Here is a 20,567-nt window from a genome sequence, read left to right on the forward strand (position 1 = left end):
TTATTGACCAAGCTGCAAAAATATTTGTATTTTTTTATTATAGTTTCAATTTCATATCTGTACTTCAAAAAATGTTTGCTGGAAACAGAATATTGGCGAAGGAGAATAAATTTATTCATTATCTAAATGAAAGCCAGCATATTTGTGAATCAATTTTCGAATCTCTGCTCTTAACAGTTCACCAAAATTCCTATTTTGGTGACGTTTTGCTCGCCTCTTTCTGGGTTAAAATTCTTGCTGAATTCATCTATTATTACTTTCTATCATACCAAGGTTGTAAGCCTTTTTCTTGCCGCAATTTTTATGGCCAGGGGAACAATAGGGAAGCATGTATCACCTGTAACACTATTGTTAGCACCAAAAACTGGTTCAACTAACTGAATAACAATATCTTCTCCTGAAATACTTTTCCCACATGGACCTTTGGGCTATAAAAATATATTAAATAAGTTATGTAAAGAGAAAACTTACTCTCAAAAACTGATTCAGAAATAGGACTGCTTACTCCCACTTAATTATGCATAGAAAATGAATATGGAACGATTCCAATTCCATTGATTACTTGACTACTACAAGAAATAGGTTAGGATAGCGATTCCCCCCCATCTGAAAGCTAGAGGCATGTGAAACACTAAGTTCTCATGCATCGGCCGAGCTAAGAGATAAAGAACCCTGAATAAGGGTACTTTCAATAGATTTTATTGCTGGAAATTGCAGCGCCTGTATTGTAGAAGTGTGGCTCTTTGTTACTCACTATGGGGAAAAGGTTGAGGTTAGTTGCTTCTTAAGCAAAAGTTTTAGGTCGCTTGCACCTCCACCCCCTCCCAGAGGAGGAGGCAAGAAATCAGGGCACTTGCCGAGGTAACGATAAAAGTAGCATAACCGTGTCAAACTTTGTTTCCTTATTAACCCATTATTCCCCAGACTGCACATAGGGCTTTTAACTCCGGTTATTTCGTATTTTACGGTTAGTTATGACCTAATTAAGATTAATTTTCGGACAAAATTATTATATTCAGCATAATATATGATTTGCATAATGTTGCGTTTACGCAACGCTGGGAAAACTCCGGAAAATAAAAGCAAAAAAATTTTTAAAAACTTAGGTTGCATATTTTATTTTTCATCGTCTTTTCTGATGTTATGTTCAATAATATGCTGCTCGGAATGAACCGTAGCGCTTTGAACAACATAATTATCCTTGATTTGCAAATTTGACATCTTCGCCGGGAATTATATGTAGCCTGCGGATGAAATGCCGTATTCTACCTTGACGGGCATGCTGCGGTTAACCCCACATACATGTTATTTTTCCTAAGGTGTCCCGCATGGTGACACCGATTTTTATGCCAAATGTCATCAGTCATTGTATTGGAAACGATTTCTAGTCTCAGTAAAGTTTTACGATGTCGGACCGAAATTCTAACTGAGGAATTGCTTTGCCCGTGACTTCGGCGTAAAATCACCACGGATTCACCACTGCACTGTCAACCCATTTTTGGACTAGAGGCCACCTCCATTTTTTGCTCATAAAGTGGATACGGTAGCATATAGCATAATTATCGAGAAAATCTACCCCTCCCATTCCCTGATTGTAATCGTTGATAATATTTCGATTTTCTACGGGAATCTCCGGGAATATCTTTTCGTCCTTACTATGGGTACCATATTCCCATAATTTAAAGCAACAGCGATGACAGAGTTATCCTGCCATCGCACTAAGAGAATATTTTTTTGATCTGTCAAACGAATAGAAGAAATCCCCGTTAGGTTTTTTTGTCAAATCTCTCGAAGATTGAGTGAGCAGTTTTCCGTTCGATTTCTTCTTTATTTTCCCGTTGAAAAATAACAATTATCACTTTAAAGATAATAATTTGTAGATTTACTAATAGATTGTAACTGATGAAGAAATTATCAAAATACTTGGCAAGAATTTCCGGAGACTAACAAAAAAATTCAGAAAATTTATTACAACCCTTTCTTCTAGTGAACTTACAAATCCTAGGCGTATCACTTTCAAGTTCCACCTCTCCATATGGCAAAAATTCATATAGATAGCCTGTAGATGAGGCCAGACATCACAATGTACAACCTACTCTAAATTGTTCCCCACGAATGAACATTTTAGCTGTGTGCCACCTGAAATATGGAACCATTTGTTAGGAAAATTCCTAACTGAATGGAATTTTGGTTAAGTCTATTGTGAAAAAGTCCAACTTTCAAAAATGTATCACTTTGTGTATCATGATAATATATGATACCCCGACAACATTACCATTCTAATTATTTTTTTATATCTGCCTCACTCTGAGTAAATATATGGTTATTTATCTCCTCAGCGTAATTATTGAGTAGCTAAAAATTAATTCAATTAATTTTCCGCTGAGAAATAAGTGACGGAGCTCAATTGGTGAGTGGCCTCCATACTGAGTAATAAATGTTTCTATTCCCTTTTTCACATAGAAATTCGGGACTCCTACGGAGGTAGATTCTATTTTTTCACATTTAGATGAACCGCTGTTTGTTCTTTGCATCTTTTACCTGGGCGTGCGCGTTTACTGGACGATTTTTCTTTTGATACTGCTTGAGTAAAATATGATTTACCTTGCAGCACCTCCTGCAATATTCGAAAAACTGAGAAGATGTAATCCCCATTGTAGTTCCAAAGTTAAGAAAATATTATAAATCGCCTCTCCTGTCAATTTACATTCTTCAGTTACCTTCTTGATGCTTCTTATAAAGTATACGTCTGAGGCGTGTAGAAATAACGAATAAATTTTTCTTCAATTTTAAATCTGAAGGAAACCCCTGAATAAATTATTTAGCAAAAATCCGAGCAAAAACTACTGTGGTATGATTGATATAATTACTGGATGAGAATTTAAGATGCATTTCAGAAGACAATTTCATTGATACGAACCCAACTGAAGCTAGATTATAAGCCTTACATCACCTAAGCGATAGAAGAAAAAATAGGTAACTCAGGATTGCACGGAGAAAATTCCAATGAGCCACTAGAGGAACGCTCCACCTTCCATCACAATCCTGCTTCAACTAATAGGTTTCTCACCCTCCCATTCTACCATCTCTGAAAGTGAATACATCTGAAGCTGAATTTAACGTCTACGAAGTAATCCTTTCACTCAACGACATGGGAATGACATTGCCCTGTATCGGTTCCACGTGTGCGCGCAACAGTTTGACTCCACGAAGTACCAGGGTGTTCGATGTAAAATTCGTACCGATGGCCATGTTGGAATTCAAGATACCATTCACCCTTTACTATGCAAACTCACAACCTGTGAGTGCCAAAAATGCATCTAAACTGCCTCCAAAAGACTACGTTGTCGATTAAAAGCCATATTGACGATTTTCGTTATGCTTTGGGACAAGCCCTCTGGTCTACCAGAGAATTCCCATCGTTGCGTAAACGCAACATTATTTACAACAACCATATTTATACCAGTAGCGATGAAAGTTCGTGAAAAAAATAAGCATGATGAATAAAGAAGCTTAGAACTAAGAGAAAACATTACCTCTAGCAAGATCGCCCAATAAATCTTTGTAAAAAAATATTTAAAGTTTGTAGTACTTCAGCGCCTCGAAATAGGCAAATTTCAAAGTAAAATAAAAATTATTATTTTAATGATTATTTTTCCAAAAATAACTGAAAAAGAGCGAATGGTATTTCAGGAATTCAGAAACCCTGAGAAAAAATTATCCTGAAGCAAAGGTTTTTTATAATAATTTCACTTCAATAATGTTGCGTTTACGCAACGCTGGGGATTAATGGGTTAAGGTAGAAAAACAAAAAAAAAATTGCTGCATAGCTATAAGTGATGCTGACAGAAAAATGTTGCACAGCTGTGAGGGCCATACATGTGGCCCAGTCACACCCGCTTCATTTCGCAATCCATTTGATGCTAACCATGTGCCAATTACTTACAACGCGAGCATTAACAGGACTTAACCCATTAATGCCCAGAAGATTTTTTTCAAAATATTTTACTTTTTTTGCTTAAATTATGATTAGACATCATATCTGATGCGGGAGAAAATGTTCAAAAAAATCTCTAACATTTCCATAGTACTTAATACTATGTGTATCTTAAGATACGTCTGGGCACTTGTGGGGTCAAAAAAATTTACATTATCATTTAATTGTGTTAATGCACGTTTTTGCTACATAATTCATTACTGATGCCTTCATCAGTAGTTTTTTAATATAGCAATGAGGTAATTATGGTGAATTTGAATTTTTGTTGCATCAAATAATATAATATTGAGTATTATTATAGTATTCTTGCGTGAACAATTTGCATTTGCATTTTGAAATCTTACAGCTTTTGATTTTTGAAATGCAGCTTTTTCTGGTAGGTTATATACATTATTGATTCTATTTTCACGAAGTGTTTCAGTGCCACACAAGCTCCTTCCAGTCAACTTTCTAAGCAGCTTTTCTGATGTGAATAAGTTGTCAACAAGTATGTTTGTGCCTAGTGGTAATTTACACTCATCCACGAGTCCTAAAACTACATCTCCTCCTTGACCAAGATCTGTTCTCTCAAGGTTGACTTGATTCAGAAATACACCATAGTTTTAACCCTAATTTTACTCCTTTCCCTTTAATACATTGCTTGCAGCCATATCTACCATAGAAGGGGTTGATTGATTCAGCCATCAAACAGTATCCTCCAGGGCTTACAATTTTGAAAGTCTTGATCAAAATCTCAAACAAAAGTTGAACTCTATGTAGCCTACCCTTGCCATCATTTTCCCATTATAATAAGTATCTGCCAAATGCAGAAACCTTAAAATTTCTTCAAACTTGTTCCTTCGCATTGATTGAGAAACTATTTCGATGGTGCAGTCTGGAGATGACCTCCGATAAAGCCATCGACTAGGAAGACGGTGATAACCAGAGAGTAACGATATTCCTTTATAAATAACACTTTATAAATGTCTTTGATTTGTACGTACGAATGTACTAACATTTTTAACAATTGCTCACAAAACTTGTCTTGAATTTTTGTTTTGACAGCGATGATGGTAGAGCAATTTCAGATATGTTTCACCTCTGCTCATTCACGAAGGTACGTCTTCTCTTCTCAGCGGTAAATGGGAGCCCCTATGATGTTTCCTGACTCATATAGCAAGGGGTGTGCAACAGAAGTAACGAAAAATCATTTACAAAAGAGACGGTAGAAAAATTTTTAAAGCACCGATTCCTCCTTATGTCAGGTGTATCCATCGGAGACTCGAATACAAAATACAAAGTTTTGGGTGGCATAGCGTGGTACATAGTTTCTTTACCAATGTTCACTAAAGTTACTTATTTCCTACTCTGATTCCCGGTTTGCAATCTGAATTTCATTGCCAGCGGAAAGTTTAACGTGAAACAAAGTTATCATTCCATTCCACCGTCGGCGATAAAGAATACAAGTGATGCCACGACAGCGGCAGGTACGCATGGTGGGAAGGGGGCGCGCGCCCCCCTCTTACGTGGCCGCCTGCATTGTCTAACATTGCAGAACTACAATTGTAACTCCTTCACATCATAAGATGGCATTACCTTGTACATATACGTGTATAATAATTTTAAATAACTTTCCTAAACTTTGAATGTCACTTGATTAGTTTTTGTTACGATACAAGTATAGGTAGCTCAAGATATCTTTTGCGCCCCCCTTGAAATTTTTTTTCTGTTTCCGCTACTGTGCCAGGATAGGCTACTTGATATAGCGATCATTTTCGCCTCGAGAAATTCAATACTGCTTCATTTCATGCTTCCAATGAAGGTAATTTATCACAATTCAAATGAGGATACACCACAATTCTAAGAAAATACCTGTTTTTGCTGTATTTACCTAATTGTTCAATATTATACTTCATGAAATGCCAGAAATATAAAATTGTCTTCAAGCTATCACATAATTAGGCTTATAAAATAATTATTTATTTATTTAATCAATAAATAAAATGAAACATACCTACAAGTCAAAACTTGAATTTTTAGTGCCACAAGTGCCCAGATTTAGTTTACTGATTAGTTTTGTAATGAGATTGAAAGAAAAATAAATGCCTTTATACAGATAATATTCCTTAAACATTTAAGATAAAACAGGTAAAAACTGGATTCAGATAACTAAAATACTTTATACGAAAATTAAATTTTCACATGACCATAGCGTAGCGATTTCAGAGTAGTTCATGATCAGCCATGTGAAATTTAGCATAAAAATTGCAAATATAGGCTTAAATAATCTAAGTCGCTTGTTTACCATTTGAAGACTTCCTTTTGTCATATTACATAAATAAATTGCGTAAACAACATACTTATGAGTATTTAGGAATTTTTAAAGTATGACGTATCTAAAGATACGTCTGGGCATTAATGGGTTAAGTTGAAAGTATCATCGACAGCTTCGAGGTAGAAAATAAGTTCACCATAAGACTCTCTACCGGACTGCCAAAAGAATACACATTTCACACAATAATATACGCAAGTCTCACTTTGCTATGAACTATAAAACATTTCAGATGCACATCAGCTACCTTTCCATTTCTCGGCATCGACTTTCGGCGCCGGCGAAGTCTACAGTTTCACTAAAATACCCTGTTATCATGACGGAATCAGTAATAGGAAGCTTGCTAGGATCAGCCTAAAAATAACCATATTCCTTCATCTTTACGCAATCTGTCGCTTTCAATGGAGGAGAAATAGATAAAATAATAGCCCTGAAGTCACAGTGAACTACTCCGATACGTTTGCACTTCAATAAATGAATCATAAACACGCTGTCGCTTGTATTCAAATGCAACCTCTACTATGGCCGTGCCTCCTCATACTGAAAAATGACGTCACTTTTCTACCAGCCAATCATCGGGTGTTTTCGATTCTCACTTGCATTTGAAAATTCTCGTGAACTTTGATGCATTAAATATCGCAAACTACGTCATAAAACAATAAAAAAAACTTTAACCGTGGTATGCAAACATATATTTTTATATAATTCAGGTGCTTTTCATTATATTTGAAATATATGCAAGTTCCCAATTTATTAACCTCGCACCTACCTCTTATCCTGGTTGGTATACCATACCACAACACACCCCTTAGTATTAGTTGCACCTAAACCCCCCCTAGACTTAATTCCTAGCTGCGCCCCTGATTGGCTGGAGCGAAACATGATTGGTAAGAGCTCACTACAACTGCTCAAATATTTAATTCTTATATTATATGTTTAATTACATTTTACAGGATTGTACTGAGAATTAAAAAGTACACAGGAAGAGTTATCTCAATTAAATCAATTTAGGAAATTTGAAAATGCGAATTTGCGATTACATTTAGTTACACTAGAATATTAAAAACTCAATAACCTTCTGCCTAATCGCATAATACTTGACCCTGCCGAGTCGCCTTCGAATATTAGATAGGAATATTACAAAAATTGCACTACGCCAACGTGAAAAAATCTGTGGTATACTCGTCAAACGGAACATACATATAAGCGACTCGAATATTAAGGAAGAATATTCATAGTTTTTAGTTAAAATTCATGTCAATTGCACATGAGTCTGAGTTCTTAGTCCTTGAGGGAAAGGCAATAACAGAGGCCATTAATTATTCGCAAAGAAAACTTTGCGCGGGATCAACGATGGACCAACGTTCATAGGAAAAATTACTATGGCAGTTTGTTTAAGCATCGAAAAAATTAGCATGAAAACTGTTTTCAGAGAAAATCCACCGAAAAATATCGAGTGCGTAGGGTCGTAAGTATTTGCTCCTTTAGACGATCATCAATGATTTTATGCCAACCGTGAATGATGGAAGATTTCTTATACTACGCCCTAAAAAGAGCATAAAAAAGACGTAACCGCAATCCTTATCTATATTGTATTTGAAACGCTGATGAGATGTTCTTATCTATGTAGTTTTTGGTTGGTATGAAGTCATCGAGGAAGTTATTTTCTAGCTTATCTTCCAAATTCTTATCACACTGCAATTATTTCTACTCCCGTGGCTAAACTCAGCGTCCAAAGATAAATGGAGAAGCACTGAGGTCGTGAATGCGGATATCTCTCCATTCCCGATATCTTATCTCCCCACCAAATTCACTCTGCCTTCACCTGTCTTTTGTCTCTTAACAAGTTCGCTGCCAATTCGGTCATAATGACCGAAACACGTACTTCATCTTCTTCGCACCGTTTCGGTCATTATGATTAAAGAGTGAGTCACTTTCTTTTTGCCTCTCGTAGCACGCCGTTGGTCATGGCTGCTTCAGTATATGATTTGACCGACACGGCGCACACAGGCGAATGCACACGAAAACTCAATTGGAAAGAATCCAATTATTGAAAGGAAAGGAAGTAGAAAAAAAGAACGTCGGCGCAATGGGTGAATTCGTTTAAAAATCAGCGGTAGGGAAAATGTTAAGATGAAATAATTCCCATCATCCCTTTCGTTCGAAGGCCACTCTCTAGGAATTATTGGGAAAATATCCTTTGCATGTGGAAGCATTAAACAACAACTATAGGTATATTAGCAGGGATAAGTTCCAACGAATAAAAATCTTCCATCTGCAGCCAGTTTCTTGCAAGCGAAAATCAAGAGAACCCGAAAGCTGCCGCCCACCTTCCATGAGTCGATGACGTCACGAGGGATCTCGTTTGTGGTAAACCCAACTCATTAAATAAAAGCCTTGATAATTTAGGACTACATATCCGAAGCGCTGGCCTTGTATGATTTTTCGAACAAAAAATATGAAATGCTAAACTACGAGAAATTCTAAACTAGTGAAATTGGCAAAGAAAAATCAGATCAATCTCTGCGGAAAGCGTAGTAAGAGTACTCTTTACGCTGAACTTTTATTACTAATGATCACAGAACTTAGAGCAATCTGTTTGGACCACTCTTATTTAAAATACATTTACTCTTTTTCTTCCCCTTTGAAATTTTTCTTATTCTCTAAAAATTTTTTTCCTTATAATTCATTGCCAGCCGTGGTAGGTTTACCATTGACAAGAAATATTACGTCGTTGCTGGATAGCAGGATATTTTTAAGTAATATTAAAAAAAAGACCTCAGTAGACCTTGCAACGCACGGACTCGAATGATATATCTATAATAGATTAGAATTTTTATATTAGCTGTAATAAAAGGTGCGACCCACTTTTATGTCAGTAAAATCTCTCCTTTAATTCAGAAACAGGACCTTTCAAGGATGAATATATATGATTGAGATCACGGATGTTAGGAAACAAAACTAAGATTTATGCTGTTACGAACAGATGACTCAAATTACCAACGATGTTATGCGTTGCAGGGACGCAGTTAAGAATAAGGCTAAGGAGGTGCTTTAGGCGCAACTAATACTTAGAGGTGTGGGGGTATCGCATACCCACCTGGGTAAGCAGGAGTTGCGTGGGCCCTCCTCCAAAAAATGTTATGAATAGTGGTTCGAAATTGCGGGTTTTACGGCTTTCTGAGGGATGTTTAATCAAGCCTAACACTATTCTATAAGTAATATCGATCCAAATAAGTAAAATGGATTACACTTACAAATTTCTCTGAGCTCTGGGGGGGAATGGGGTTTTTATCCCCCAAAACCCCGTCTCGCTGCGCCACTGCGAAAAACGATCATTAAACTCCCCTGTTACAGTTTTTCCTTTTTCCACGTATTCGATATTGATTATTCCATATGCATCCCAAACATCGTTTCCATGACCCTACCGGCCCATTTTACCATCTTCGCCTGCTTTGGAGCCTTTATCTTCAAAACTTCCTTGTTTTACCTGTGTATTTGCCTATGCAGTATTGCGATGAATCCATACTTCATCGAAGATAATGTTTCAACGCGGAAAATCTCCATGACTGCGAAGTAAAAGCACCCAAACAACCTTTGAGTTGACCACGCCATTGTCTTTACTATCAATTGTGAGCAAACGTGGCAGTGATCTTACCGATATTTTTTACAAGTTTTCGCTCAAAATTAAAGCAATTATGCATTGCGATGTGCTAATGGCCGCAAACTAGGTATAAATTCACGTCCAAAGTTGGGAAAACGCAACATTATTAAGAAATGCAAAAAGGTGTTTCAACTGAATTTTATTGATAGAGAATTCACTTTTTTCGATAAATGTAAGGTAAAACTTATTCATAGAGATATTAATGACACTTCATAGGTATTTCAATATTTAAAAAAAACTCAAAAAATGTCTATAATCAAGTCACCTGATACGCAAGATAAATATGTTTTCCTAAGAGTAGCTATTTCCTTTATTAAGTTCTCTAGTCGTCCATATAAACGTCAAAATTTCAATTAATAGATGTTACAGCTTATATTTCGTCGGGCAGTCAACATTAAGCGAAAATCGGATCGGAAAAATAATGTTGCCTCTTTACAGCTTTGCCCCTATTCGGTATCTATAGTAAGTTAGGCAATCCGCATTACCTTCCATTGCCGTCTCGTAGAAATATGCCGTTTTTACTGTAAAATTATGATTACTTAGGATTATCTACGCCTTTTTTATGCCACGTATTTGACAGAAATCGTAATGTTTCATAACTTAAATTCATAGATATTATTTTTCCAGTGAGCTGTTGTATTATTTAACCTATCCAAAATATCTAATTTACGCATTACGGTTTGAGAGAATTTAAACCATAACGAATATCTGCTAAGAAAAAAATGTACATGTATTTCACATTTTTCATTGTCATTAATTCTATCGTTGCAGATTGAATTACAATAATTAACGTCTAATAATGAAATACATGAATGCATTTTGGTGCAATGAAACACAAAATTTGTACACTCATATAAATTTTGAAAATGAGGTTGGTGACGTAAATATAGGTGCTGATATTGACGGAGCCTTTGAAATACAGGACGAGACATCTGATGTAGTGCATCATGGCGATCCTCTTTCTAAACACCCAATAAAAGGTATTAGTAATTTTCGTTAAACTCATTTTCAAAAGGCGGAGTTGTGTCCTAAGTGGAGGAAGAACTAAAGAATTGCATTAATGTTTTCTTCTAATTCCCTAGGCGGAATTTGTGGACAAAATCAAAAAAAATTGCGTTGATACACTTCAATTTAAAAATTTTACCAAGTCTTTTAATGATTTTGTACGAGAAAAATTACGTATTTCTCAAATAAATATTCTATTGATGACAATAGGCATATTTTGCGTGTCAGTAATAGATATCAGAAAAGTTCCGTTATTTCAATGTTTTAGGTGATCACCGACTTCAACAACAAGATATTGATCGAAAGAAGACGATAAGGCGTGGATTTGGTTAGGAAATCATTGAGCCAAAGCATATTTATATTAGTGAAAAAATAAACTTTTCAAACAATTCCTCTCTGGACGGAAATGACACATTTGTAAATCGTGGCCTATATTTGTAGACTTGAATTAGAAATTTTTATTATTTGGAATACTTGCGCATCATTTGTCAGTTGACGAGCAAATGATACCTCACTTCGCCATAGTGCCTAAGTGTTCTCTAAAAACAAGTCGTTTAGATTTGGCTTTAAACTTCGGTGATTGTGTTCTTCAGACGAGTTAAGGATTCAACCAGGCGATGGTAAACGACTTTGATCGAAAGTTAGGCTAGGAAGCAAGTGTTATTCTGGAATTTCTTAGGGTTATCCCTGAACCCTCTAATAATCGTATGTTTTTCAATCACTTCTTTATATCGTGCATACTATTTATTGTTTGAAAGAAAAAGGATTTTTGACACTAGCACCATGCGTGAAAATAGATAGGGTGAGTGCCTGATATAATTTAGAGAAAACAACGGTATAAAACCAAGAGGAACGCGAAAACAAGCATTTGATGAAGCCGTAGGTCAGTATTGTTTGATGGAATGATAACTCAGTTGTCACTGTAGACAGCAATACATGTTCTGTGCTTCCATTGGGCACAGGGAAACGTTTCAGCAGACAAAAAATACCATTCCACAGCCTCGAGTTATTGGGGAGTGTATTAAATACATAAAATGTCTGTACATACGTAAATATGTAAATTCAAATTACCGCATTAGAATTCGGGGGGAAAAAGGTCCTAGTTAATCAACCTATGAATGGAAGGAAATGCAATAAAGTTACAATAACAGAGGCTTGAGCTGGATATTTATCATTCTTACTCTTTAAATGGATTCATATCATATGCATAACAAAATTTAAAAAAATATAATAATACCTTTGATTAGCGATTAGATTAAAACATTTCAAGGATAAGGTGGGCTATGGAGCACAGCACTAAAAAGCATCATGGAAATTAGTAGGTGAACATCAGAAGGTCCTTCTGCACTTTGTTACAAAATTTGTCATGATTGAATCTTATACACCTGATACGGGATACAGCTTTCAAACCAAAATAAATCACTGAAACTTTGAGCCATACTACATTTATTTTATCTGTATGAAGCATGAAATGCAATATTGGATAAAGCTCCACAACAGTCTGCAGCAAAAATTAAAAAAATTCTGGTTTAATCATATCACATTCAATGAAATGCTATTTCCCCAAATGTGCCTTGAATGGCATTGTATGCAATAAAGTGTGATACCATATAAGTAATTTAGTTGCACAAACAATATGCATACATTTACAACTACATGATAATTGATTTGATTATTGAAAAAATAAATACATTAGGTACTTCCTCTTATTATCATGACATTTTTAAAAAGAAAAATTAATGTGAAGAAAAATAATGCAAAATAAATAAGAACAGGCAATACCTTCAGTGAAGATATCTTGCCATTCCTCTTCAGAGATAAGCCAACAGATACAAAAGAGATTCAGAAATGCATTGTTTTTCTCAATGATATGCATTCATTATCCTAGATTATCAATTACAAGTAATAATCATAAAGCAATTTACATATAAAATATTAACCATGAGACATAATTATACAATATTTATTAAAATCCACATATAATTACTGCAGATTAGTTAATGAAATAATTATATTATATTTATATCTAATGGAAGATATTTAGAAAATATGAATGGTTAATCTTGTCTTATCAACTTGAGTGTTGTAGCACAGGTAAAATTATCAATTCAGAAATACTATAGAAAAATCAATTAATTAAAATGGATTTTCTTTTGGAAAAAAACAACACATCATATGAACCACATTTCTGTTACCCTCAGGTAGCAGAGAGACGATAGATATTGTTTAACAAATAATAAAATTACAGAAACGAATGAGTAACAAATACTAATGCCGAAAATAAGAAAAAAGTAATATAATGAAGCATTAAAAGTAATAAAAAAACCCAAATCCATTTATCAAATGGAAGATTGGACAAATAAAGAGCCATTTAAAAAAATATGCCCTAGATATACGATGAAACCAAAAGGAAGGAGGCCTCAAAAAGGCATGAATTAAGAATAGCTACATTTCTTATAAAGAGAACTGGCAACATGTATAACCGTTATATTCACTACAAACCTTGAAAACCAAGCACCAATCCTGAGGATTAGGAGAAATTTACTGTTGCTTATAAATAAGCAGATGCACATTTCCAGTCAACTGAATACTATACAAAGGATATGTGAATGTTGGAAATATATACGTGCATGAATGATTGCAATGATCTTCTCTAACGTCAATGAAAGTTTGAAAAAGACCAGCAAGAATATAAATGGACTAAGGTCACAAACATGTAGGAAAATGAATTTAAGAACCTATTTACTTAATGATGACATTTTATAAATGCCTTCCAACTAGGAAAAACTGAAAAAAAAACATCTTAACTATTGTATGTCAAATATGACAACATTGTAAATTGATGTTCTACATCACATTTAAATTGTATAGCATATCTTTGAAATTAATAATCTTTGACGAATAATTCCAAACTAAAGGGAAATGTCTCTCAAGTGAATGGGTCAAACAAGGTGAGAGCAAGGAACTAAAACAAACTAATGTTGATCAAAGGGTTACACAAACATGAGTACATCCGGCAAAATATGATTATAAAATTGGGAAGATCTGCATATCATGCAAATAGATTTACGTGCACGATTGCTTTCAGATAAATTGTAGGATTACATTGGCAAGCCAAAATGGTACGTTCCTTCCATTTACTTATAGCGCAAATGAGATGCAAAGTGATATAATAAAAAATAAAAAAATCATTGTGGCATGGTCAGGAAAAGGCTGACGATATTATGTGTCGACAAGACTAAAACAATATGCACCTAAAATGTGATTACCTACCGAATGAAAAAGTGCCATGTAGCAAACATTAAATCAACATTAAGGTCTTATTATAATCATACAATTGGTGAAAATATTGCACTTAATACACAAGTAATTCAGTTTACCAAATAAAAGCTGAGTGGCTTAAAGAAAATAAATGAATATGAAGAAAATTTTCATCTTCAGGACTGGCTCCATCACAATCTCCTATGTATACCAGGCCAAATTCATCTCTGAAACAGAAAATATAAATAAATAAAATGAAAAGTAGTGCAATCACAATCAAAATGCAATGTCAATATTAGTTAAATATTCATAGTGAGATAAAATATTACCTCTATTTACACAAATGCAATGGCAGTATTTATGAGCATCAATTATTAAATATCTTCCAACAAACCAAACAATGTTCTACAAGAATCTTTAATTTTATAATTGAAAAATATTGAAAGACTTTATTATTGTTTTGAATTCAATTATGAATCAATGGATTGGTATATCATGGATTTGAATATAGGCACTCTTCGATGTCGTGATATTATTTTATCTTTAACTTCGACATTTATCCATTAGATTAGAGTTTTTAGTTTAGAAGTCACTTCCTTAAACTTATGACGCATAAGACCTTAAAAACATGTTACCTTTTCACAAGAAATCTTCATCTTGGAATATTGAGAATTAGAATGTTGGCCTAAAATGAATTGCATTTAAATGTTCTAACACTACAAAACCCGACTCTCATTAAATCAAACTACTCATAGAACACATGAGAGGATGAACTCCAATGTACCAGAAGTTTCATTTCACCTTTACTTGCCAACCAATGTACCAGAAGTTTCATTTCACCTCTACTTGCCGAACCAATGAGTTGCCCACTTTTGGGAAATCATGGAAAATTAAATTACGAACAAATCTTTCAATTATTTAAAAGTTTGTTTGCATTTACTAATTACCGATTTATTGGTTAAAACGGCTTCAAATGATGATTTAAATGTTTTAATGAAGACCATGATGTAAAGAAAAACCCGTAAGAAATAGACATATGACCCACCTTTGCACTGGCTAGAAGTGTTCCCATCACATTTTTAGAATAAAGAGAGAAGAGGAGAGGGAAATTCCTCTGCAGAAAAGCTCTTCCTTCTGTGGATCCATAATCAGCGATAATCCGAGGGACAGCTGCCGCAAGCCAACATACCTTTGCCTTCGGTGTCTTCCCAAACAATGCACGATTGATCCACTGATGTAGACTCTCTCCCCTCTTCCTCCTCTCCTCCAACTCCTCTATAGCCCTCATCCACTCATGCTCTCGTTCCACATCTCCCTTGCTATATGGCCTCCCCTCATTATCAAAAACCAATTTCAGGGATAATTGTGAGAGGGCCAAAGCTAATATAGAACATACGAATTCCTCCCTATCACCAGAACAATCCTCGGCACCCAAATATACAGTCTCACTCTCAAAATCACAAAATGAATACCAATCACTCCCATTCCACTGAGTCCCATCCAAATGCACAACCTCCTCCTTCATCCTTCCAATGTCATCAGATTCCATATCCACTATCACCTTCACCCGATCATCCCCACACAAATATTTAATTATGCAAGCAGTAAATTCATCCTCATCACACAGTCTCTCATACAATCTACGCATTCCATCAACTCCACTTCCATACACTATTCTAGTCTTTCGCATCATGGCGTCCACACACTCCTGCCTTGCTCTGGCCGGATCGGATGTAGGTTGACTAAAAGATGCCTCCCCATGAAGACCACACTTGATACACGTCACATCCTCAGCTGTTGACGTCACGGATTCTTCCAGACAACGCAACAGTGCATCGCGTCCACACACTTGCGCTTTCAGTTCCTCCAACGATGAGCTCAGCTGTCGCACAAGATATTTCATCTCTCGCCTCAATGAGTCCACAGAGGACTTGAGAGATGCAATATCACATTCTGGGCTAGCCACGGGTGTCACATGATCAGTGCTGTTACTCGAAGATGCTGCTAGACGACGAAAAATAACTTGGTCTCTCCTGTGAACCAATGTCACCAAATTCAGAACTTTTGAGCGTTCTACATCATCAGGGAACTGCCGCACCATCTCCTCAGCCGAAGACAATGCAGGGTCATTCCACGTCAAATCACCCAGAAATTTTCAAAATGACACCCACCGACTCGGATTTTAATGAAATTTTTGTCACTAGCTACTATCACCTATCTAATGACCCATGTAAAATATTTCCTCTCTCACTCTCATAGTTTGCAAGATATGAGGAGTCGAAGTTTGAGATGTTGGCTCAGAAGTGGTGCTCGTGGGAGTCAAATTCCAGAGTGCAGGGCACAGGGTAAAAATCCATAACTCAGAAACCACATAATATATTTGAATGAAAATTTGACCCCTTGTCTATCCAAGTACATAGCTTCCATAGTAATGTCTTTTATTTCCCTTGCATTGTTATGTTAGCCAAAATGATGTCAACAGTTGTTAATTAGCCGATTTTTTTAGCTCAAAAACATTACTTCATATTTTCAGAATTATCACCAAAAGGCAGAGCAGTTAACTCATCCAATTTTTTTTTAAATTGAAGGTTAATATGTGCTCCAATATACTGTGAAATAAAAATGGTGGTGTTTTGACTGCCACCATGAGTATTTCAGGTTTTACTTTTTTTCTGCCCCCGTGAGAGGGATTTTGGACACGTACTGTAAGATAATAAGTATAAGTGTATCCATACCTTCATGAGGATATATTTGAAATATTGGTCAGTAAATCTAAGACCAAACATGTAGTCTAGTGAATGTGGCTCTTGTTCATACGATTGTTTTTAATAACAGTACTTGGCTTGTGGCAGCTGAGGGGAAAAGAGTTCAAATGGCTCAGAAATGTGAAATGATGCTTTTTTTTCCTGGAATTTACCCATTTTTCAAGTGTTTAGTTTATGGAAAAATTGGTATCAAAATACATTAGACTCTTACTGTGCATTAGAGGATAAATGGAAATACTAATTTAAGTAAAATTATTTAAATAATACACTTCAATGTGTTTAAGGCATCTCCTGAACATCTCTGGAGGCTCTCACGGGCAACTAAACGCTTAACAATACCACCACTTCCATCACATGGGGATTTTCCATGGCTTGTAGCAAAGAATGTCCATGATGACATTAAGGAGAAATCCTGGTAATGCTTGCAAAGATTGAGAAATTTTTTGCAGTTCTTGTACCGTCCTGCACAACCATCACTAAAGTAACTCAGTTTTTTGACTAAAGTAAATGTTTCCCTAACAAAGCAAAATATTATTCTTTGGGTTTCATAAAAAAAGCTACATCATGCTCCAAATCATCTGACAAGATGCATAAACTGGAAATAATAAGCTGTTTAGTCAGGTGATCTTGAGTATAAATCACAACAGGGTGTACCGTGCAACTATCACTTGTCCAGTGATACCCTTGTGCCTCATCCTGGATAACATATGAGTAGTTCTCATTGAAGTCAAAGAAAACAGCTGCTTCATGGGGTCCAAGATTTTCTTTCATTTGCTTAAGGTAGTTTGCCTGTACCTTCGTAATAAATGAATGGGGCACCAGTTTTTCCACTCTTTCAATTAAAGTTAATCGGTACTCATCAAATGTCGCAGTGAAGTTCACCAGTTGATATCTGTCCTTGGAAACCGACTGACTGTATGAAACTTCATCTCTGGGGTCACATTGTTCAAACTTTTTCAGCAGTAAGCTTTTCAATTTTTCACGTGAAGGACTCTTAGAGCAATGTCGCAGTATACGGTCCCTATTATTTCTAGAGCACACGAAATAACCAATTAGGTCCTGGCTTGTTTCCTCTATATTACAGGCATTAAGCAGTAGGTTGACATTTTAATGAATTGTGCAAACACACGCTGAATGCGTTCCAGGAGATCCTGCTACCACAAACCATTTTGGACCTAGGTTGCAGAATTTAGAAAAGCCAATTTTAATTCTGGGGAAGTCAAATTTAAAAGTGGAATACAATTCCTTCAAGTTAGCAAGTAATAATCTCTTCTGAACATGTACATTTTTGGAGATACTAATGGAATCTTTCTTTCCAGGCATCATTCTGGAGTACTCATCACTTTCATAGAAAGTCCTAACTAATTGTAATGTTTTATTTTTGCCTTCCCTTTTCTCACTTCAGGAGCAGCTAATTTTCCATTGTCTCTGAAAAGTTCTCTTGCTTGGCAGGCAGTGTACTCACTCACATGAAACTCTTCCATTACTTTCTTCCTGCTCCATGAAGTTGGTACCAATGATAACAGATATACCTTTCCTTGATGAGTGCTTGATGTGTCAACTTTTTGTTTGATTAAGTCTATGAGCACATCCATATCATGAACTTTCTGAAGTACAGTGGAACCTCGTTAAAACGAGTACGGGCTATAGCGACACACCCGCTATTACGAGAGAATAACGATGCACCGTCAATTGACCCTATAATAAGAGTGTTAAAAAAATTCGTTTTTACGAGACCCTTTCGGTGTTGGCTCTCGCCATAGCGAGGGTTTAACCGCCGGAAAACTTTCATGAGCCTCCTTAACCTCTGTAATTGCTAGCGATCTGTTAGAAATGAAGTTAATGGAGTGCTCAGTCTCAAATTTATGTGGTAAACTGTCGTTCGATAAATATAATGATTGACGAAACAATGCTCTGCATGATTTTTATTCAGTGCGGCGCTTATAAATTGTTTGAATAGTTAGTCGTTATTTGAGTAAGGACATTTAGTGATGCAAAGAAACATCGCCTTTCGTCTGGATTTATGCTTATGTTTATCGGATAGATGTTTATCTGTCGCCGCACCACTCCTGTTCCTGTATATCTGTTTGCAACAGGTATATTGGCTATTATTTGCTCCACCTCCGGTAAAGCGACAATTCGATATAGCGAGTGTTTATTAGTGCACCGTGGGGTGTCGTTATATCGAGGTTTCACTGTAGTTCTTTTGGCAGTTTTGGGTCATCCTTTTATGGAGATAATTCTTTATCAAGAACTCTTTAAACTTTCCTTTTAAAATTACTGCATGCTGACTCTACTTTCCTTTTAGCCTAGGTTGACCTTCTGTGAGATGATATGCCATGAAATTTTAAAGGTGACTCCTCTATATCTTGCAGCGTTCTGTTAAGTAGCTCAGTTGATTTTTCTTGGGATACTGTTGTTTGAAATTTCAAAATACTATCATTGCTGTCTTTATCTACTGCTTCAACATGAGAAAGCTCATTTCCAAACCTGGATTGTTTCTGTACTTCCTCCCTACATGGCTGGCATATTTTCATTCCTGGCACTAATTTCCGAAGAGTTGGGATTTTACAGGCCTTTTCTGCAAATTCAAGACTTGCATTTCTCAGTGATTTTGATATTTTCTTCTTGTGGCTCTTAAAAGGATCAAGACAATATATTTGGTAGGTTTCATACTTTTTCAAATAGTATATTCTGTGATGTTCGCAGACATTGGATAGGACTTCCCAAGGTACACCACTTCTGAGAGATAACAGCTGTTTTTGAAGCATACTCATGCATACTCATGATCTCAATTTTGTTCAGTTGCACCACTGGTGTGTAGCTTTTTTTGAGGCAATCAGATGCAGTTACTTTTCCAATGCTGCACAGTTCAATAATTTGCTCATTTTGAAGCATAGTGAAGACACTAACCTTTTTTAATGTTGAAGTTCATGATGAGCAGCTACGCCTAACTCATAGCACACACAATTAATGTACTGTTAAATATACACTGATCGTACACACAGAATAAACTTGGACACCCATGGAGCATCTTCACACAAGAAGACTTGGCAGAAGACTAAAAGTGGTACCCTAGAATCTATTTTGATTTATCATGGCCTCACTGTGATACATTGAAACATTTTATTCTTCCTAATGTAGAGGTTGCACTTAATTCTCTTATTCCTTGGGGAGATGGAATAACACTGGAAAGTGAGGCTGAATAGGTGGGATTGTATTACCTTCTCAAGTTTGTCATGTAATACAATCATATGTGAGGCAGGGGAGAAGGGCACACAATGTCAGCATTATCTCTCCAAGTGAAATAGAAATTTAATACTCCAGTTGCCATCAAGGAATGTGGATATTGGTGACAACCTACTGCATATCTATAAGTAATACCATTTGCTCTGCCAGCTCTTCCATCACCAAGGGTCTGGAAGACCGTACTTCTTCTGTGAAAGTGAGGGTAACTTTGTACAACTCCAGTTCAGCGGGACTCATTTAATAACTTTTTCACAGATCTTAATAAACTTGTACATTGCATGTGCTTATGATGACCACTGTTTTTTTGGATTAGTG

The 20,567-nt window shown here is 35.9% G+C and overlaps 1 protein-coding gene across 1 annotated transcript; it reads right to left on the bottom strand.

Annotated features, from left to right (window-relative positions):
• Positions 1–12,487: 12,487 nt before the first annotated feature.
• Positions 12,488–16,356, bottom strand: LOC124172822. The gene is made up of 2 exons (XM_046552313.1): positions 15,284–16,356; positions 12,488–14,465 (listed from the first exon to the last, which is right to left on the bottom strand). Exons 1-2 carry the CDS (start codon positions 16,337–16,339, stop codon positions 14,460–14,462), a joined length of 1,062 nt encoding a protein of 353 aa, XP_046408269.1. The 5' UTR covers positions 16,340–16,356; the 3' UTR covers positions 12,488–14,459.
• Between the last annotated feature and the right edge of the window lie 4,211 nt (positions 16,357–20,567).

The sequence above is a fragment of the Ischnura elegans genome, assembly GCF_921293095.1.
Source record: "Ischnura elegans chromosome 13 unlocalized genomic scaffold, ioIscEleg1.1 SUPER_13_unloc_3, whole genome shotgun sequence".
In the NCBI taxonomy this organism is placed as follows: Eukaryota; Metazoa; Arthropoda; class Insecta; order Odonata; family Coenagrionidae; genus Ischnura; species Ischnura elegans.

Coding starts and splice junctions, on each gene's coding strand:
- LOC124172822 (XM_046552313.1), bottom strand. CDS start 16,339: ATGGTGCGGCAGTTCCCTGATGATGTAGAACGCTCAAAAGTTCTGAAT.